Source organism: Terrapene carolina, unplaced genomic scaffold, assembly GCF_002925995.2.
Source record: "Terrapene carolina triunguis isolate 2854851 unplaced genomic scaffold, T_m_triunguis-2.0 Scaffold69, whole genome shotgun sequence".
NCBI classification, from domain to species: Eukaryota; Metazoa; Chordata; order Testudines; family Emydidae; genus Terrapene; species Terrapene triunguis.
In genome coordinates, this window is record NW_020664420.1 from 54,576,080 (window position 1) to 54,598,529 (window position 22,450).

Below are 22,450 nucleotides of genomic sequence, written 5' to 3' on the forward strand. Positions count from 1 at the left end.
AATAGAAGAGGAGAGTGCTAATGGTCTGAAAAAGGAAGATAAACATTGTACCAGGACATGGCACAATGGAGTAAAGATGGCCATGACATCTACCAGTCAACCACAAGAGGGGTTCCAATAAAGCAGAGTTGGCGTATACTTCTTGTGAGATTTCAAATTACCATAAAATAAACAGTTTCAATGGCTCCTCCTTACCAACTAAGCAAAATGAATTTAAAATATGCTCACCAGCTGGATGGCAGGACATACCTTGTGTGTCAAGCTGAGGTCAGGATCCATTTTTATCATTTCCCAACTACCATACCCATATTCATAGATGCCTATTAAAAGATTGGAGTCATCCTCTTTGCCCCAATCTATATCAAAATGAGCTGCCTTAGTGTGGCACGGAATGGCATATCTAGAGGGAAGAAATCAGAAAGCCAAATAAACTATTCTTATTTCTGAAAACTAAAAAGGTGGGAAAAGATTAGGTTTTGACTTGCTGAGAAAGTAACTCAGATGTATTTTCTAAGGTTTTCAAAAACATTTTACAACAATTTTATTTAATTAAATTAGTGCTGTGATCTGTATGCTAAACAGGCCAAGATTACTATAGAGGCACTATAAGGCCTGTATCTGGGACCATCGTTCCTGGAGTCATGTGACTTATTACATTCTCAGGACTCATTTTAAAGAGTTTCTAACTTCAGATAGCTGTGAATAAAAGCTTGAAAATGTGACCTAAGTATAACCAATGCAGTGTCTGCAGACAGGCTAAAACAATAGCTACAAGAGGTGTGAATCTCAATGAGTTAACCCAAAAGCCACATGCTTTGGGAGGCCTGGCCATTACCACCAGAGAAGAAGCTTCAGCATGTGGCTAGAGATAAGTGCCCATCTCAGCCATCCAAGTAGATACACTCCAGTAGCCAGGGTAAGTATTGCCATACCCCATGCTTCTTCAGTGAAGGGAGAGGGAGGAGGGAAAGAGAGGGGCCCCCTGTTGTCACTCCTGGAAGGGAAAAGAAGGGAACTCTCCACCACCATTCTAAATAGAGGACAAGGAACCACCGGGGAGCCCCCCTCAGGTCCCTGTAGGTCTAACATCCAGATTGCTTTAATCAGGCCCGGGTGCTAAAAATGTTTGCATAGATCAGTATATAAAGGCATTAAATATAATAAGTTAACAGAAAATAGCTTATTTTTCATATTAAAAACAATTATTACTACTCACCGTTTCCTTTCTTCTGGATCTGAAGGAATAGACTTGTGCAATGGTGCCAACTCTTCCTCATGAGAGATGACTAGCTTTGCATTCACTTGTACTCCTGATATTCGGAATGTTGGGCCTTTAACTTTTCCAAGTCTGCCCCCTTGAATTAAGAACCATAACAATGTAACATATCTTGTACATAAAATGGATAAATGAAAGTGTATTTTATCTACTGGCAAGTTTAAAGAAAAAATAAACCAGATTTTTATTTTAAATGTCCGTCATGCAGTGGTGCACCTTAACATTTTATTCATCTACTCAAATTAACTTTGGTTAAACAAAACTCCAATCAACCCTCAGAATCTCAAGTATTGCCAATTATTGGTACCCAGATTTAATTTAAACCTTTGAATAAAGTGAAAATGTACTGTCTACCCTTATAATTCACCCAGAAAAAAACCTTACACACACTGGTATTCATTGCCCAATCCACCTATTTGATGTTTCTAGTGTATCTGCAATAGTTAGACTCAGATTAATAACTCTGATATCATACTTAACTGCTTTATGTAACTTATTCTTGATAAGTCCTTTTTATTTCATCTTGTATTGCTCAAACATACTGTACCTGCTCTTTCTTGTCCAGAGGAATTGTCCTTTAAAGCCTTAATGCATCCATTGTGTACCAGTTCCCCCAATCGCCTAAGGTCTGTCTCAGATTTATCAACTAATTCAGCATCTCTAGCTATAGCATCTAGCCTGTAATAAAACACAAGTTCTTCTTACACCTCTGAAGCTTTGACACTTTGTTAATGACTCCTTCAAAATATGAAACTAGAGAGGTAATGTCAGTCTGCATTCATCCTATTGCATGCACATCTGGTATGTTGTGTGCAGTTCTGATCAATACAGTTTAGAAATGCTATAGAAAAACTAGAGAAATTGTAAAAATGTCAATAAAAGTGATCTAGAGATCAGAAAACAAGACAAACAGGAACAACAAGGGAGCTAATTTTACTTATACAGTATTGGAGTGTGTACATGGTGTGTGTTTGAGACAGACACACCCACATCGACAATGGTTGGTAACATGATCCCACAGTCTATAGAAAGAAGGACAGAAAGAAAGAGATGAATTGCTCACATAATGCAGAGTAACACAGTTTAAGAAGAAAAATGAGGACTGACATTAGAAAAACATACTTAACAGTAACACTAACTGGGCAACTGGGGCCTGACCATTGTGAATCTTTTCATAAACTTCAATAGGCATTGAACAGACTTTATGATAGCTTACAAAATGAGGTGGCCGAATAGCCATCACTGAAGATGACTTAACACTGTACTAGGAAGGACATAGTGAATAGTCCTGCAAAAAGCAAAGGATCAGATTAAATGACCTGACGTGTCCTTTTGGCATTCAGTACATATGAAAAAAGAAAAATAAACAATATGCAGATAATTTATTATTATTATTAAGGTAACGGACTAGCACAGTGATCTCTTTTCAAGATATGGACTCTTGGTATATCGTTTTGATGTTTAATATTATAAAATTCCAAATTGCTATGTAACTATAATCAAATAGGTTTACCTTTCCAGAGGGCCACCAAATTTCTTGTAACTCTTGATAAACCTAACAACAGAAAATAATTGCACTGTTTAAGTGTAAGCTTAACTAATCATGGTTTAAAAAACTACAGTGAATAATATGCTTATTGCAATATAAAAACCAAGTTATATGGATAATGCTAAAAAGAAAAATCACTAGGGCAGTTTAATGAATCAAGATAATCTACATTTAAATAATCCACATTTAAAAACAAGTGCTTCATTAAGTTTACTAGATAATATAAATAAAACAATAGAAGCTACAATTTATTTCAGAAATTACTTTATTAGTTTCACAAGACAACAGATATTCAAAGCAACTAGATGAGTTTAGTCATAAGATCAAATGTGGATTTACAGTAAATAGTGAATTCAGAGATATTATTCCTCGTGTAGTTAAGAAGGAGTAATGATTCAAGACAGATTATTTCAATTAGGATTTAAGATACATGGCAGAAAGGAGAAGGAATATTATTGCAATTAAAAGAATCACATGTGGATGGTAGATTATTAAGAAATATGAAACATCTGGGATAAAGAGAGGAAACAAAGCAGCTTAATTTCCTTTTCACACATGATCAGAATCCGAGTTACTACTGTAGTCACAAAAGCACCCTTGAAAAAAATGAAGCAATCCATTAATGTTGCTAGATGAAATGGAGAGAGAATGAGGATCTTAAAGTTTAAAATTATGTTTATAACCCAAAATATTCTTCAAGTGTTACAGTCGTTTAATAGAGATAAATTTAAATACTTAAATTATAGAAACAAATCAGCATTTTACGAAATGCTGAAAAGGTAAGATTAAAAAAAGTAATTATTATTCTCCCTCATGCCAAACATTGTTTCCCGACCCAACTATTTGAAAAGATCATGTCAAAAGATCCCTTAGCTTAAGTGATTTCTTATGGTTTTAAAAACTTTAAGCATCATGTCACAGGAATTCAATTACAAATGGTGAGAAATTCAAAACAAAACCCACTCAACTTCTTGTAGGTCTTCCCACAAAAATTTGCAGGCTCTTTCTCCATCCACGGTTTTATATAAATAACTATGAAAAAGAAAATATTTAGCCTACGCATACATATTTTATAAATTTTCTCACCATTGTAACAACTGCTTTTTGAAAGTGCAGTGTCGGGAGAATGCAGGAATTAGGAGCTGTACATACTATGAAACAAGTCAATCAGGCATCATACTCAACTTAATATTATACCATATTAAAATGGGATCTCATTGTGTACGTATTAATAGTCCATTATGTCAGCACCATATAAGTACTTAAAGGAGAACACCCAAATACCTACAATAAAAATTCTTAATCCAAATTCAGTAAAAATTGACTTTGTTACATAGTGTTAAAGTATAATCTGATGAAATTTCATTTCACAACTATAAACAAGCAGTTCCCCTCCCCATCTTACCGCCTAATCTCTGCATCACTAAATCCTTTAATATTCTCTCGTGGAATAGTGCGTGGTCTTCCTCGTTTTTTGGGTCGTTTTCTTTCAGAGATAGAATCACTATCAGAACCAGAGTATCTTCTGTTCCTACTACGCCTCCCTTCACTTCCATTGAAGCTAATCTGGAATTTTGAAAAGGAATAAGTCACATAAAGTTACATAACCAAAATTAATAATAAAATGTTTCTCAGTTTATCTAAAATACACTGTAATTAAAAAAAAAAAAAAAAAGGAAAGAGAAGTGAAGAAAAGTTTGTCATAACTCAAAGATACCTGTTTTGCACAGTTTCGCATTCTTGGAAGCATATAAATTTCTTCAAGCTCCTTCTGTCTTTCCTCCTCTTCTAATCTTCGCCTTTGGAGCTCTGGAATGATTTCTTCCCAGTTCCTTGAATTTCGTTCAGGCTCCAACCCAATGTCATCTTCATCCATATTTGAAAAATTGGCCACCTTGTAAAGCAGAACACATTTAAGAGCCAATAAGAGTAGAGGAATCTACTTCTACACCATCACAAACTATAATATTAGGAAAATATGGTTCATATATTCATGACAGCACACGCATACTTTTATATTTACAACTCACTCCAATTATGCCTAGGTATAATGTATACATTATGCACTCTTTTTTCACATGTGCATGCATGACACACAACACCTTGCCTTGTAGTGACACTGCGTGGTGGTGGGGTGGGTATGAAAAAAATATGGAGTACAAACATTAAAATGCCTTAATCATCGTTAGGGCTACGACTGTCATGGAGGTCACAGAATCCATGACTTCCAGAGACCTCTGTGACTTGAGCCCCAGCGCCTAGGAGCTGTAGGGTCCCCACCACCCCTTGCGGCTGGGAACTGCGGGGCCCAAGCTCTCAGCCACAGAGGGCATCAGGTGCTCCCAGCCATTGTGAGCAGTGGGGTTGCTTCGCAGCGCCCCGCCACCGTGGACCCTCCCGCAGCTCCTGACCACCGCGGGCAGTGGTGGTGCCCCGGAGCACGAAGCTGCTGTGGGCGGCGGGGGTGCCCGGGAGCTCCAAGCCAGAGCCACCACAGGTAGTGGGGGTGCCCTAAGCTTGGAGCCACTACGGGTGTGGGGACCTTGCAGCTCCGAGCCAGGCACCCCTGGGTGGTGTGGGGAACTTGCAGCTCCCCATTTTGTCATGAATATTTTTAGTAAAAAAATCACGGATAGGTCACGGGCTTCCGTGAATTTTTCTTTATTGCTGTGATATTTCTGTGACTTTTACTAAAAATATGCATGACAAAATCTCAGCCTTAATCATAGTCATTTGGTCATTTCATGGTATCACTACAAGGCAGAGTTAAGGTTGTTTTGGTGCCCTAATTGTACGTTTCTTATCTTAATATATTTGAACTTTGTTTAAGTGTGACTCTGTATTTTTTAGCCTTCTAATGCTTGATCTGGGGATAATTACAACATCACTGTAATGTTTTGTACCCTTAAACTACAGATACATTCTCTCAAGCCTAACTCCATTTTGATGGAGCTTTTTCCTTAGGAATTATTTTGACACACTGCCAAAATTTTCCTCAGGAACGCAACCAAGACTGGCAAATGGTTATTTTAACTGTTTATAATTCAGCTAAACCGGAGTGGAATTTCAACAAAGAAAAGACACTTCTCTAGCCCAAGGGCTTTCTCCATGCCAAACTTCAAAGGCTTGCTGCAAGCAATGAAGGTGTTAAAGCTTCTCCAAACCACCACAAGAAGTTTTTAAAAATGAATGCATTAAGCAACCTAAATTTAGAGGCTGCGACCAGCTCCCACTAGTATGAAAGAGCTTAGACCTGAACACTACCCCGACACCCTTTTTAAATAATGTTAGATGTATATGCCAATCTTGACATGAATAGTTTATAGATATCACAGTAAAGTTGCAACTGAACGGACAGCAGGTGAATTATTTTGCCTGATCAGTAAGACATTAAGTAAGTCAAGTTTAGGTTTTTTTAAAAACCTCATGTTGGAGACAACCACCTTGTGCATGTGAAAAGAGATTTGTGAAAAAAAGTTTAGTGAATTTCCTTAATTTGATACGGTTGTTACATATGAATAAAGATAAGATGGCTATTTCAGGTATTTCTGTAAATTAACAAATATTGTAAAGGAAACTGCCACTAACTGAAATAAATAGAGAGCAGTACCTTAAACTGGGAAAGCAACTCATCTCCTACAGTTAATGGACCTGGCTCATTTTCCCGTGTTTCAGCCCTCTTCAAGATTTCATCTATATCCATTTCCTGAAAAAATAACATTTCTTGTTACCATTAAAAGACTGAAAACAAGATTAGATTGATGTGTCCAGCATATGTAGAAAGTTAGCCCTGCTTACCTGCGGCTCCTGCTCTTCTCCTTCAGGTTCCTTAAAAAGTTCCTCAGCACCAAACTTCAAAATTGCCGACAACTCTTCCTTATTAAAAGGAGTAGAGCTGAAAATACAGGAAATTAAATGTCATTGTCTACTGTTTACAGAAAACACCTTAACTTTATATTAGTGAGACAAAATTCTTCATCATGATTCAAGCCAGTTTTCTTCTCAGTGCATTGTTAGAAAAAGTTGCATCTAACATGCAATATGAAAAAAAGGTTTTTGAAGGTAGCAAAAGTAATTTTGAATCAGAATTAAGAATTCTTTAAATTTTACATATACAAGTTCACTAGATATACTTCCTCACTCCACATCTAAAAAAGTAAAATTATTTTAATTAGATGTCAATATATTAAAAAGTTATCACTCTTTCTGGATTGTGTATCAATATACCTTGAAGGAGTGGCACCTGTGTGGAGTACAGTCTTCCCTGTAGTGTCCATTCTCTGAATTACTAAATGATCTAATACCATCTTCTTCTTGGCTCTTTCAAGGATTTCTTCCTCTACTGATCCCTTTGTGACTAGCCGATAAATATTAACCTATGCACAAAAACATAAAAACTTGACAAACATTTGGAAGTTACACATTAAAACTACATTTAAATTAATCTAAGACTAACAAAAAACTTATGCAAAAAGGGGAAGAAAAAATAAAGATATCAAATCTTTGTTTTCAATGTCCTGATTGTTGTTGATCTGTGTTTCCAGATTTAAATTCAGTTTAGAGAATGAATCCACAGTCAGCTCTTTCACTCAAGTCTCTTCATAAGCAGTTTCCTAAATAGTGTAATTCCAGAACTTTTAATCAAACTCCAGTGATGAGGCACATAGATTCAGCTATCTTCTAGAATGACATCCATGAACAATTCATGCTTAAATCATACTACACTTGTGGCAGACCCACAGCTTCCTCCATACTACTTGCAGCTGTCATTTGGTATTCATTGCCATGAAGGAGCAAGTTCCAGCTGCTCAATGAAAAAGTCCTATTTTAGTCAATATAAGTTACAGTTAAGCTCTTGCAAGGCAGAAATTTCACATTATATTTGATTTAGGGAGCACAGCAGTATGAATGTACTATTACAAATTTACTAGTGTGACAATGAGCATTAACTAAAAAAAATTGTTTACACAATTATTTTCTCAATAGATCTGTTATTGTTCTAATGTATCCTGTTGTATTCTAATGTTGTATTCTAATGTTATGCTGTTGTAGCCAAGTCGGTCCCAAGATATTAGAAAGACAAAGAAAGCTCATCTCTCCACCAACAGAAGTTGGTCCAAAAAAAGATATTACCTCACCCACCTTGTCTCTCTAGTTGTTCTAATGTGTATTTTACAAAATGAAAATTCTTTAGCAACTAACATGGTTATTGTTATTAAAGTCAGCATCCTACTTACACAGATTTTATATGTATTATACACAAAAATATACAAACACATTATATTGAGAGTTATCTATGAACCCAATATTTATTGCTCTAAAAATGTACGCAGACTTTGGCCTCCAATCCTGCAACTGACAGAACCCCATTGCAAGTTTGGGGCTTAAAGCTGAAATGTACCTGTTTCTTTTGGCCAATCCTATGAGCTCTAGCCTGTGCCTGCAGATCATTCTGTGGGTTCCAGTCAGAATCAAATATAACTACGGTGTCAGCAGATGCCAAGTTTATACCTAGCCCTCCAGCTCTCGTAGACAGTAAAAAGCAGAAATCCTGAAAGTAGAGAAAAAAAAGAAATGCATCATAAATACAATGTCAAAATCCAGCCAAAAATCAATCTGAACTTAAATGAATTTAGATTGTGTAAACTCTTTGGGGCAGAACCATCTTTTAGATTGTGTATTTGTACAATGCTTAGTATAGTAGGATCCTGGGTCCATAACTGGAGCTTGTTCCTGCTGCTACCGCAATATAATTAATAACTAATAAGTACTGATCTCAAGTGTATTTTTTTAAAGTAAATGTTAAGGTAGATTTTCATGCTGATCGAAGTCCCAAGAATGTGGGACTCCCTACTGCAAAAGGTAAGGATGAACCTGTCTTCTAAATTTAGATGACTCATCTCTTGGTGCAGGTTATCTCCTAATGTTGGATGACAAAAGGAGCCAGAATTCTAGAAGGTAGACACCAATAAAAAGAATAAGTGAAATTGTTAAACTATGAAGCGGAGTATTTGTGACCATTTGGATAAAATTAGTTGTAGGTCTCATTTAAACCTAAATAATATGATCATGGGCACTTTATGTATACACAAACGGATGTGAAACAGTAGAAGATTCATGATCCAAATTGTTTTTAACAAATGAATTTTTAGCTACATGCCTAGAAATCTAATTAGAACAATATTGCAATAGACTTTTCTGGACAAATTGTTGGTTCCTTTGTGAGGTGAGGGGAAACAGCTTCCCAAGTACAGAACTTTACTCCACACATTGAATTGTTATGTACACAGCAAAATCCAATAAAGGAAATAAACTCTATTCAATGTAAGAAAAATCCTATTTTTATAAGAATCACTTTATAGTGTTTTGTTATATAACAAAAGGATAATCGAACTAATATCATTCAGATCTAGTCTAAAAGTATATACTTTTCTTAAGGCTGAAGAAAGTATTATTTTACACAAGTAATCAGGATCATATTTTATAAAAGAAGATGCATAGTCTTGTTGCAAAAGCACAGAACTAGAAGTCATACCCCACACACGTGAGGTTTAACTCTTTATGTTTGTTAAGTGTTTTGGTATTTGGATGGAAGGTGCTGGAGAAGGGTGAGCTATTATGATATGGCCAATACACTATAATGAATTGTTTTGTCAATGTTTCCAATAGTAAGTTTTACTTAGAAGATTTATTAAAAGTTGTAAACATTATGTTCCAGATAGATAAGGATGACATTTCAATCTTAGTGCTAAATTTCCTTGGTTTTAAGCCCTAAAATCTTGGCTTTTACTGTAATGGTTTTTATCATAATTATTAAATAGCAAGAAACAAAATATAAATAATAGAAAAAGACACAGTAAATTCCATAAATGAAAACACACAGTAGCCTACCTCTGATCCTTCTGCGTTAAAATGATCCAGTGCTTGCTTCCTCAATTCCCCTTTTATTGATCCATCTAGTCTCTAGAAAGGTTGAACACTCCAGTTAAAATACAAGTCTACATAAAGGTTAGTCCTTACAATGTACCACTAATTACAGTAAATTTGAATTCTGAACTGACAAAAGTACAGCCATAAAAAAATACAGTAACTTGAAATCTCACACCCCACCTCATATTCCCCCTAAATCCAGCAATGCGGTTTCAAAATAAGTTTTAGGCTATATTACTAGTCTTAGTCTTCTGTTCATAAGTTCAGTCTTCAAGAAGGATATATAACACTGATTAATTTTTCTTAAGTAAAATTGTAAAGATCATTTGGCAAGGCATTTTCTGCTAAATAAAGGTGACGTTAAGACAGTAAATGCTAACAGAGAATGTAGACTCCTTAGGCCAGTACAAAAACAAGAATAAACTCTTACCTGAAAGGGGAACTGACGATACTTCAAATATTCTGCTAGGATGTCCAGCATCCTCACCATCTGAGAGAAAATAAGAACTCTGTTGCCACGCTCCCTTAGGCGAATAAGTAGCTTGTCAAGAAGGATTAGTTTCCCGCTGCTACGGATTAAATGCTGCAGGAATATTACAAAATGAATCCACATAAATTAGTATTCTGTGATCAGAAGAATACTTTTTTATTATATTGTAGACAGTGTACCATGTGCATGAATCAAAAGTTGAATAATTAGTGAACAAAATAATCAGGATATTATATTCAATTCCACCCCAGTATAACAGGAGGACAGTATGAATTTAGCCTACCTAAATCAGGCAAAGGTGTGCAGTGAGAGCCATGGTTGCTAGGCAGCTGATGAGACCCTTCACATCATACATATACTTGCAACTTCTTGATAGTTTAAACATTTAATCTAAAATGACTCCTCACTCTCCAAAATATAATTTGCTGGGCTGTCCTAGTCAGTAGCAGCAGTCAGAAGAATGTTCGTGATATTTTAATATAAAACTTCACTGGAACTTCCAACTAAGGAACTCATTCACCTCGGTATACTATATGTAAGGTCCCTTTAATTTTTATATTTTTTTAAACTAATTTTTATCAAAAAAATCCCCATGTTTTACAAAGGCTATTCTTCTTTTGTAAACAATTTTCACTTGAATTTTGGACCACTCAAGTACATTAAAATATTGATTATGTTAAGAAAATCCAATATATTACATTAGGCAGATGTGCGTATGTTAATATTAACTTAAGTGTAAATGTGAGGCTGTCTGTTAAAATAAGGCAGCATAGTGTCATATACACATATAAACACAAATGGGATGTGTGCGTGTATATATGTCAGTGCTTGAGTCCTAAAGAAAAGTAGTGCTGGAATTCTCTTGACTTGTCTCCCTGCTACGGAAGGAGAGATGCAGCGTTGGTAATCTGATCTGACCTGACCTCAGGGGTACCAAGATTCCTCTCTTTTCAGGAAGAAGTATGTACACTAATATTGTATTATGAAGCTAAATACACTTCATTAAATAAACAACCACCGCATTAAACTGTTTTTCCTTTCAATACTCTTATTTTTACTCTATTTGTTGCATTTTTTCTGCCTTCCTGTCCCCTGATATTAAGCCCATTATTTATCCAGAAAACTGGGAAATCAACATTTGGCACCAATTTTCGCCAGTTTTTAATTTTTTATAATAAATACTGATATTTTTCTGGGAAATTTTAAACAAAATAAAAACCAAAACTAAAAGATCTTGTCTATACAGAGTTACCTTTGTAGCTAAATACAGTTGCTATAGGAATATGTTACTACCCTAGGTGATGTGTAGGTAACGGGGAGGTTATCTGGGTATTTCAGAACATCACTATGGTATCTGAGTGCCTTAAAGGTAAAACAAAAGTAAAACAATGTAATGCCTTAAAAGTGAAACAATATCATGGTGAAACTTGAAACAATATAAAAGTAAGTGCCTTAAAAGTAAAACAATCTAATATTTTTCCTCCCACACTTTCTCTTTCCCCTCTCTCCTCACATCCAATCCTTTCATTCCCTTTACAAAATAAATAAATAAATAAATAAAAATTATGCTATAACTAGTTGGATTTGTTTAAATTTTAGTTTACTGGCCTGAGGGTATGTGGGGTATTCCTGAGTTCCTGCAAAAAGTGTGTTGTCCCCTAGGTACAGTAGCACATTGAGTTGACCACCATTATCTTCTGTACTTAGTAAAGATGCATTCATTAGAAATTAATATTTATACAGTGAAAATGGCACCTTACACATGGGTATGATCAGCTGAGGTCTTAATCCTGTAAAAATTTTCATACATGCTTAACTATAAGCATGCGAGCAGCTTCACTGAAATCAATGGGACTACTCAGATGCATACACTTAAGCACAAGTGTAAGTGTCTGTATCATCCGGGCATAAGAAATATCCTAAGGTAAAATTAAGATGGAAATTGCACATCATTTACAGTTTTTCACTAATGCTAACTCATTATCTTATTAAACTGGAACAGGGAAGCTATCACTTCAAATATGCATCTACTAAAACGATGAATGAAGCAGTATTTCTGACAAATATGGCCTATAATTTATGTACGATTTACACTGCAGAATTCAGTACTTCTGCAGGGAAAAACATTTAAAATGAGAAAAGATCCAATGAATAATTTTTCCTCTCTGATCTTCAGAAACATACAAAAAAGGCCGCCACTTCTGTCACTACAGTACACCCTTGCTATAACAATAGCAAACCTTGGGCTATAGCGAACCTGGTCCATGGATCCCACCTCAAGCCCCAGGACTGCTGTGGGGGACTGAGAACTCCTCTGGCTCCAGGGCTGCAAGCCGGAGGGCTGACAGCTCCTCTGGCCCCGGGGCTGTGGCAAAAACTCCTCTGGCCACGTGGCAGAGTCCTCCTAAGGCCCTGCAGCCAGAGGAGCTGTCTGCCTCAGACACAGCCCAGGGGTTGGAGGAGCTGTCTGCCTTAGCCATGGGGCCGGAGGAGCTGTCAGCTCCGCTGCGGGGCTTGAGGTGTCAGCGACAACCCTCATCCCCACAGCAGGACTCTTTCCCTTTAACGAACCCCTGGCTAGAACAACCAAATGGCTTGGATCTCCAGGGGTTCGTTATAGCAAGGGTGCACTGTATTAATTGTTTAGAATGCTATATTTGTCATTGGTTATTCTATGATCTACTTGGCTACAAATTCACATAGGTTTATAATTATACGGCATTAGAAAACAGTCATTACAGAGACATCTTGGTCTTTTCATTTGTTCTATTTCAGATTGATTTAAAATCTGTCAAGTTTTGCTTTGGTTCAAAACACAGTCCCAAATTCTCAACCCAATAGACCACTTCCCTTTTAATTTAATCAAATCAGCTCTATTTTTATTCAGAAATAAAGGAAACATCACAACTACGACACAAAATCTATTCAATTACACTGGTCTACAATTTTTGATAAGTCGTCTGCTTCAGCGATAAAATGTGCTATTTATTATGTATTTTGATGTGCTGAATTCAAATATGACAATTAAAACAACTGATTGGCTACTGTTTCTAAGATATTTAAGTTTTTACATTTTATGTCTATGTATATTGTGTAGATAGTAGTTTTAATCATAAATTGTAAACCTAGGTCTTTTCATGTGTTATTATCATGCAAAGCAACTATAATTTCACCTGTCCTGTTTATGTAACACTTTAAAAATCAGCAAAAGGGTTATATAAATAAAATTTATTATGAAACAAAAGGCAAAAAACTATTCTGTACATAGTTTAGTCCTATTCAGTGTCTACTCGGCGCTTCTTGGCTTGTCTCTTGTATTCATTAAATGGAGCATCTCTTGTCACTGTCCAGCAATAGTCTGCAAGCATTGATGGGCTCCATTTGCCCTGATAGCGTTTCTCCATTGTTGCAATGTCCTGGTGAAATCGCTCGCCGTGCTCGTTGCTCACTGCTCCGCAGTTCGGTGGAAATAAATCTAGATGAGAGTGCAAAAAATGTATCTTTAGTGACATGCTGCAACCAAGGCTTTTGTATGCCTTGAGGAGGTTTCCCACCAACAACCTGTAGTTGTCTGCCTTGTTGTTTCCGAGAAAATATATTGCCACTAACTGGAAGGCTTTCCATGCCGTCTTTTCCTTGCCACGCAGTGCATGGTCAAATGCATCATCTCGAAGAAGTTCACGAATCTGAGGCCCAACAAAGACACCTTCCTTTATTTTAGCTTCACTTAACCTTGGAAATTTTCCACAGAGGTACTTGAAAGCTGCTTGTGTTTTGTCAATGGCCTTGACAAAGTTCTCCGTCAGACCCAGCTTGATGTGTAAGGGTGGTAACAAAATCTTCCTTGATTCAACAAGTGGTGGATGCTGAACACTTTTCCTCCCAGGCTCCAATGACTGTCGGAGTGGCCAATCTTTCTTGATGTAGTGAGAATCTCTTGCAAGACTATCCCATTCGCAGAGAAAACAGCAGTACTTTGTGTATCCAATCTGCAGACCAAGCAAGAGAGCAACAACCTTCAAATTGCCACAAAGCTGCCACTGATGTTGGTCATAGTTTATGCACCTCAAAAGTTGTTTCATGTTGTCATAGGTTTCCTTCATATGGACTCCATGACCAACTGGAATTGATGGCAAAACATTGCCATTATGCAGTAAAATAGCGTTAAGACTCGTCTTCGATGAATCAATGAACAGTCTCCACTTATCTGGATCGTGAACGATGTTGAGGGCTGCCATCACGCCATCGATGTTGTTGCAGGCTACAAGATCACCTTCCATGAAGAAGAATGGGACAAGATCCTTTTGACGGTCACGGAACATGGAAACCCTAACATCACCTGCCAGGAGATTCCACTGCTGTAGTCTGGAGCCCAACAGCTCTGCCTTACTCTTGGGTAGTTCCAAATCCCTGACAAGGTCATTCAGTTCACCTTGTGTTATGAGGTGTGGTTCAGAGGAGGATGGGAGAAAATGTGGGTCCTGTGACATTGATGGTTCAGGACCAGAAGTTTCATCCTCTTCCTCGTCTGACTCAAGTGAGAATGATTCTGGTGCATCAGGAACCGGCAGTCCTTCTCCGTGGGGTACTGGGCGTATAGCTGATGGAATGTTTGGATAATGCACAGTCCACTTTTTCTTCTTTGACACACCTTTCCCAACTGGAGGCACCATGCAGAAGTAACAATTGCTGGTATGATCTGTTGGCTCTCTCCAAATCATTGGCACTGCAAAAGGCATAGATTTCCTTTTCCTGTTCAACCACTGGCGAAGATCTGTTGCACAAGTGTTGCAGCACATGTATGGGGCCCAACTCTTGTCCTGATCTCCAATTTTGCAGCCAAAATAAAGGTGATAGGCTTTCTTAACTATAGTGGTTATACTGCGCTTTTGTGATGCAAAAGTCACTTCACTACAAACATAGCAGAAGTTATCTGCACTGTTCACACAAGTACGAGGCATCTCTGCTCACTTTGGCTAAACAGAAATGTCCCCCTTTGCAAAATCAAACACTGACAAATAAAAGAGCATGACACTGTATGATTTCTAGAGCTGATATAGGGCAATTTGTTCAGCAGAGTGATGTAAGCTTCGTTATGATTGCATCATCCATGACTTCTAGGAATAACATGATGCAATTCATATCATGTATGACGCAATACCAGCTTCAGGTTGCATCATTCATTGTTTTGCCTAAAAAGCAAGTACTGTCCAAACCCAGTCATAGATTTATTCATAGATCCAGTCAAAGATGTATTTTAGTCATTTCTGGTTTAAATTGAGATCCCTTCCCTTTATAACTCACTTATCCTCCGCCATTCCCAAGTCAAGGGTCGTATATACTGACCCAATAGCATATCTTGAAAACTAGAGCCGATCAACAATTTTAAGCATCATTTTCGTTCTCAGTGACCCAGAATTAGAAAAGTTTGACTACATTTATTTCAGAAGCATTTTGGCTGTAGAGCAGTGTTACATATCTATAATACAAAATGCACATCAAGTTCAAGTCTTTACACAGTATACTTCAATAAGACATCTGATAAATAGTTAATACTGTATAAACCACTTATTTCAGAAATAAAAGAAAACTAAGAGAACAATTTTATTTAAAAAGTGTTTTTACCTGTAAGGCCTCTTGTTTATTATAGAATTCATTATCATCTGGTGGTTTAATGAGGTAGCAATGGTTACAACACTTCTTGAGTTCCATCATGATGTTCAAAAAGCCTGAGGTACTGCCCTTTGAACCTTTACTCAGGGCTTTGTAATTCCTGGTTAAAATCCACCTATGATAGAGAATATGTAGTGTAATTCTTAACCAGATTTTTTTAGGGGGTGGAGGGAAGGAGCAAAGAGGAGACAAAAGGTGGCAGGCAGCTATTAAAATATGCAGTAACTGCATGAAAAGAATGAAGCTCCAAACATAAAACTCACAAGTATCCCATATAAGACAAACTGATTGAAAGGAATTAAATTAATATGAATTCCACTAAAACAAATCTGAAAAGCAGAGTGCACATACTGAAGGTGAAATCCAGGATCCATTCAAGTCAATGACAAAAATCACAAAGGCTTGAATAAGACCAGGATTTTACCTAAGCGTTTTTTACAAGGCTTTATTACATGCTGAAAAATATGTTTAGCAGTTAGCATCATGCAAAGACTCAATAAAATATGGCAATCACACTTATACAGGAGGTGGATGTGTTTGGTTTTTTGTTGGATTTTTTTGGCTATTTCATGGTAGCCCACTTACTTGTAATATTGCTTCTGCAATGCACTCATCTCCATTCTCAAAATCTGTTCAACCTTGGCAGGTAGAGATTTTTCTACATCTTTCTTAACCCTCCGTAACAGAAATGGCTCAAGTTCTCTGTGAAGACTTGCATAGCCAAATTCTCTCCCTTTGCCATGCTCCTCTTCAAAATCTTCCCAGGAAGAAAACCTTAAGGTAACATAAAAGATTTTAGTGGTATCAAGTTTTTCTATTCCTCTGTAATGTTTGAAAAATGAAGCATTGATGCACTGTGGATGACCTGAGAGGGACGTGGACTAGAAAGTGAATATATGGAGAAAAGAAAATGACTAGCCATTTAACCAAACTAAGAGCAGATTGGAGCAAAATTCAGAATATCCTCCTCTCGCATTTGGGGAGGCTATCCTGAGCGCTGGAAGCTCCCACAGACTGGGGGCTCCGCCCTGAGACCGCAGGCCCATTCAGCCTTCTCTCCCGAGACCCCATCCACTCTCCACCTCTGCTCCGCCCCCTCCCTTAGGTCTCCCTGCCTGCTGCTGGCCAAGTCCCTCCTCTCCTCCACCCCCATCCTCCACAAGGCTCGCGCTCTCCACCCCTCCCTCGAGCACTCCTCCCGCCTGACTTGAACAAGTACAAAAACTTGGAGGGGGGTGGGGGGGGGAAGCATTCGCTGCCCCCAGGTACACCTAATAGCTGCTTGCTACTTAGCAGGAGGAGGGTCATGCCAAGCAGGGGGGAAACGGCCTTACGGGGGAGGGAGGTGAAGGAGAGGAGGAACGCAGCCAGGGGCGAGTGGTAGGAGCCTGGGGGAAGGGATGGAGCAGGGACGAGAAAAGGCGGAGTGCAGACGCTCAAGGCATCTGTGCTCTGAAAGGCAGGGGTCAGCGGCTGCACCGCAGGGGAGGCTTAGTCTCCCCGGGCCTATTATAACCGGCACCTACGATATCCTCCTGTAGAAGACGCCAATTTTTCAACACTTGTTTTAATCCCAAATTAGGATGAAAAATTGAAATTTCAAAAATTTTTGTGGAAAGGAAATTCTGATCAGGAAACACAAATGTTTCTTTTTGACATGCTTGATCAAGACATGAAACATTTTGATATTCTGGAAACTAAAATGTTTCATTTTGGTTTATTGAACTGACCGAAAATGCTTCATTTTGAGTTAGTTCAATAAATAAACTGTATTTGCTCATAGTGATACACTGCCTCATGGGAACTGTAGTACGAGAACCTGGTGCTCCTAGTCTTCCTCTATGGGTCAGGTTCCCTGGCCCCGACTACATTTCCTGTACTTCATCCAGTCACATTTCTCCCATAATGCATCATGCAGCTCAGAAGCAAATCCACACTGCATTATGGGAGACATACGTCCTCTGAGGAGCCCAGCCCATAGTTAAGAATGGGGGTCAGAACTACAACTTCCATTAAGCAATGCACTGAAAGGGAAATGCAGTTTCATTTGATTTCAGATCAGTTCAACAAAACATTGATTAATCCAATTTGGGTTAAGCTGACCAAAAATGAAATATTTCATTTAGATTTTCCCAACAGAAAATCAAAATATTTCAGCAAAACTGAATTTTTCACAGTAGAAAAGTTTGAGTTTGCAGAAACTGTATTTTCCAGGAGAAAACCATTTCAATGGAAAACTCCCAAACAGCTCTGAGAGAAACGCAAATATGTTAACAGCACAGGGAAAACCAAATTACTGTTCAGATTGCTTGCATTTTTATGTAAATGTAGTTTTGGCGGGGCGGGAGGAGTTTAGGCAATGATTTTCAATAGTGTTTAGTTTAGTGCAATGGGCCATATAGCATCACTGGTTCTGAATCAATACGGACTTCTACATAGGAACCAATGACATTGTATTTCCCACTCTATTTTATGGACAAAAATAAGCTTTATTAGAGGACTGTGTGACAGATAGGCCTTTGCAATGCAAACATAATTGACAGTAACTGATAACCTTATTAGCGTCTCAAAGACAATGATTGAAAGGATGTTGAAAATTAACTCTGTAAAGACTATCCTCCAAAACAAGGTGAGGCATACTATCAGGGTTGTAACCCATATTAAGGAATTTGGTTTCCAGTATGAATTCATTTATTTTAATGGTTTTCTAAAATAGAAAAGTTTTAAAAGTATTATCAAAGTTATTTGTCAGATGTGGCATGAAAAATAAGCGCATCTGCTACATGTTTAAATATTAAAAATATTTTAAAATATTTTTCACTGTGAAATTTTCTGTTTAAGAATACTATAACTATATTAACGAGTCTGAAAAATTGTATTTACTTTTCTGGCATGATGAAGTGCAGCAAAGACCAGAGCTCTTTGAGGGAGTTTTGCAGAGGAGTTCCAGTGATAAGAAGACGATGGTTCGACTTAAAGTCTATTAGCGTCTTGTATAGAAGGGAATCATCATTTTTTAAACGATGAGCTTCATCCACTCCTATAAATGCCCAATTTAGACCACCAAGGAAAGACTTAAAAAAATAAAAGAAAATTATGTAAAAGAATCATTTCATAGTTAGAATCATGAAGGCCATATTATATTATTTTTCTAAAACAAATAAATAAAATTCAAATCTTATAAAACTGACTGATAGTTCTGCCAGTCCCTTTTCACACGCCAAACAGGAAGCAGAGTAACCATATAATGTTTGTTAGCAAACCTTTAAATAAATGGTATATGGACACCAGTGTGTTTTAATATTGAACTACAGTATGTCTTTTAAGTTGGCTGGGATCAACAGCAGAAAAAGAGTTCTTAATTGTTAAAATATTATAGTTAGCTGAAGTGTGAGCTATAGCAACAAAAACTCAGGCCTCAACATGTCATTAGCCTCCATTAGCTTTCCTCTGGTTCCATTAGCTCAGACTTTCAATTAGCTTTCCTCTGGTTCTGCAAGAATTCACAGGAATGCTATCTATCACACATGAGGCAGTACAAAGTACACTACAAAAAGAAATAACCATGGTCCTTCTTCCCAGAATATATAAAACAGAAAATGAGGGGAGAGAACACACCACTTGGTGCTAGGAATAGGGAGAATAAGAAGAGAAAAAACTGTCAGTTAACCACAAAATAATTGTGGCATGATGCTCTGACATGCTGTTGTGATGTTTGTATTGATAATTAAGGTATAAACCAGTTTTTTGTTTAAAGCTCAACTATGAAGTTCTAAGTGCTCTGAAGTCCACATGGTTAATTGGAATGCCTTCAAACTGATATATGAAAACACTGCACTACTGTTCATCATCATCATCACACATTGACCAAACACTGCAATTGAATTACAGGATATTGTGCCATATCTGTGGCTCTCTGATGTCACTCCTCAAGGTTCAATATCAAAATTGAAAGAACAGCAGTGGGTAGTAGTAGCATTAATAGCTTGGAGAAACAAATCAATGTCTCAGAAATTTGAAGAAAAACAAATCTAAACTGCTATAGAAAATCTATCATATTTATAAAATAAAGTATGCACATTTCCAGGAACCAAAATAAATGTAATGGCAAGTACAACTCTATATGTTGTGGTACAGGATAAACGGTGATCTCTATTAATGGAAAATAAAATAATTTAAAATTATGACTTACCTTATCCTTTAGCAAAATTTCATAAGTTGTCAAAAGAATATTAAATTTTAACCGCTTGGTCTGTGGATGCATCCATTCATGAGTTCTTATCTATCCAAAGAAAGATTATAAATTTGTGAGAAATTTAAGATAGAAAGTTGGGATGGTCATTTTCAACCTGATTAACTTTAAATGCAACAGAAGTATGAATGTTAAATAATATACAATTTTCTGATTATTTAAAAAAGCACAAAACAGAAAAAAATCACTAATAGGAAAGCATTAGACTTAGAAGTAGGATAATATATATGATAAACACTCAAAAGTAACTTGTTAGATATAGGGGCAATGTCATAAAGTGATCAAAGAAAACCAGGAAGGTAATTTGCTCCTCTAAAATGAGAAGTAACATTTGAAGGAGGAAGGTGAAGAAAGAATTGGTCAACTATTTTCCATTTTGAAGTATATGCCACATTTGGTCTACAAAAACATTTTAGATACATTAGCAATTTATTCCAAAATAATAACCTACACAAGCTTTAATGTCATTTTTGGCCATCAAATGATTTTATTTCTCGTGTAAACATTCAGTAATCAACTCATAAAATCTGTTCCCTGAAATGATACAAATCTATTCTAGTATTATAAAAATTTTAAAAGTTACAGTATGTTCATCAAAAAGAACAGGAGTACTTGTGGCACCTTAGAGACTAAGGCATTTATTTGAGCATAAGCTTTCGTGGGCTCCAGCCCACTTCTTCAGATGCATAGACTGGAACATATAGTAAGGAGATATACATACATACAGAACATGAAAAGGTGGAAGTAGGCATACTAACTCTAAGAGGCTAATTAATCAAGATTATCACTACAAATTTTTTTTTCTCCTGCAGATAACAGCTCATCTTAATTAATTAGCCTCTTAGAGTTGGTATGGCTACTTCCACCTTTTCATGTTCTGTATGTATGTATATCTCCTTACTATATGTTCCAGTCTATGCATCTGAAGAAGTGGACTGGAGCCCACGAAAGCTTATGCTCAAATAAATGCCTTAGTCTCTAAGGTGCCACAAGTACTCCTGTTCTTTTTGATGAACATACTAACACGGCTGCTACTCTGAAACCTGTATGTTCATCGTGCATCACTAATCTGTGTCCTAAAGCAAGTTTGTAGCTAAACAATACTTGGCTACTTCATTGTTACGTTAGTAAAATAAGAACTGGCTAAAGCCTCCTTAACTGCAAAGGAGAAAAAGTAACAGGTGATATGTGGACAGTGCTTACTTATAGAATATTCCATGAATTTTTGGGGAGATGAAGAAGCTAACATGAAAAATTAAAGGTTCTTGTTTTTTAAACTTCCATTCTGAAAGAAATTCACAACTCAGAACATTACATCCAGAGGCTGAACTGGAAGGGAAAAAATGGTTCTCTTCCAAACTCTGGCCACAAACAAAGCTCAACAACTCTGTGACTCCACTCACATCAGATCTTATGTAATTGCTGTGACCAGCAATGAAATAGTCAACTATGACATTTAGTTAATAATCCCTTGATGTGAATAGGGTCAGTTTGCACTTTTTAAAGTTATTGTTTTATACTGTCTGCACACCTGGACAGATGTCATTGTATTACTTCACATTCTGGTCACAATTTTAAATTTTATCTTCTTAGCCACAAGGGCAAGAGCAAATTTATTTTTAAATGGAAGCTTAGATTTTTTTAAACAAACTCCCTGACTGTAGTAAGCAGAGACTAAGAAGGAAATAAAAGAGCATATATAAGTAATTATTTTACACCAAAATCTAAACTTTTAAATTTGCATATTAAATATTGTATTTCAGGCAAATACAGGTTTTCTAATTTTTAACCAAACACATAAAAGATGAATACCAGGCAAATGTTTGAAAGAACCCTTTTTATAGCACTGTGCTTTTCATTACTGTTCAAATGTACTCACCATGTTTCTGCTATTGATGTCTCCTAAATAAACCACAGCATTCATCTGAGGAGCCCATGTCTGAATTTCTCTTTGCCAAGATGTCAAAGTAGAAAGTGGCACAACCAGCAAGAAAGGCCCATACAACTGATGTTCATGAAACAGGTAGTTCAGAAAAGAAATAGTTTGTATTGTTTTACCCAAACCCATTTCATCTGCAAGAATACAACTGTTCCCTCTGCAAAATGAAAGAAATGTAAAAGTGTTTATATAGTACCATACTGCTAATCACCAGGATAAAAATTACATTCCTTTAATGATTTGTAAACAGAAGTTCAAAGATGTTTTGCAAGGTTTTTCAAATGAATATCCTCTGAGGAAATGTAATTAGCTCACAGATTATGAGGACTATTGCTTATAAC

General features: G+C 36.8%; 1 protein-coding gene across 1 annotated transcript in view; it reads right to left on the reverse strand.

The window, feature by feature from the left end:
• Positions 1-22,450, reverse strand: part of CHD1 (chromodomain helicase DNA binding protein 1) — a 78,374-nt gene that overhangs the window by 14,745 nt on the left and 41,179 nt on the right. The window contains exons 12-28 of the mRNA XM_024196562.3: positions 22,050-22,266; positions 20,111-20,200; positions 18,802-18,992; positions 16,504-16,692; positions 15,871-16,033; positions 10,186-10,338; positions 9,717-9,788; positions 8,227-8,376; positions 7,053-7,201; positions 6,624-6,720; positions 6,436-6,531; positions 4,543-4,719; positions 4,231-4,391; positions 2,790-2,831; positions 1,824-1,954; positions 1,217-1,355; positions 250-400 (exon numbers count right to left, since the gene is read on the reverse strand). Coding sequence (XP_024052330.2) covers positions 250-400; positions 1,217-1,355; positions 1,824-1,954; positions 2,790-2,831; positions 4,231-4,391; positions 4,543-4,719; positions 6,436-6,531; positions 6,624-6,720; positions 7,053-7,201; positions 8,227-8,376; positions 9,717-9,788; positions 10,186-10,338; positions 15,871-16,033; positions 16,504-16,692; positions 18,802-18,992; positions 20,111-20,200; positions 22,050-22,266 — 2,368 coding nt within the window. The remainder of the gene's footprint in view (positions 1-249; positions 401-1,216; positions 1,356-1,823; positions 1,955-2,789; positions 2,832-4,230; positions 4,392-4,542; positions 4,720-6,435; positions 6,532-6,623; positions 6,721-7,052; positions 7,202-8,226; positions 8,377-9,716; positions 9,789-10,185; positions 10,339-15,870; positions 16,034-16,503; positions 16,693-18,801; positions 18,993-20,110; positions 20,201-22,049; positions 22,267-22,450) is intronic.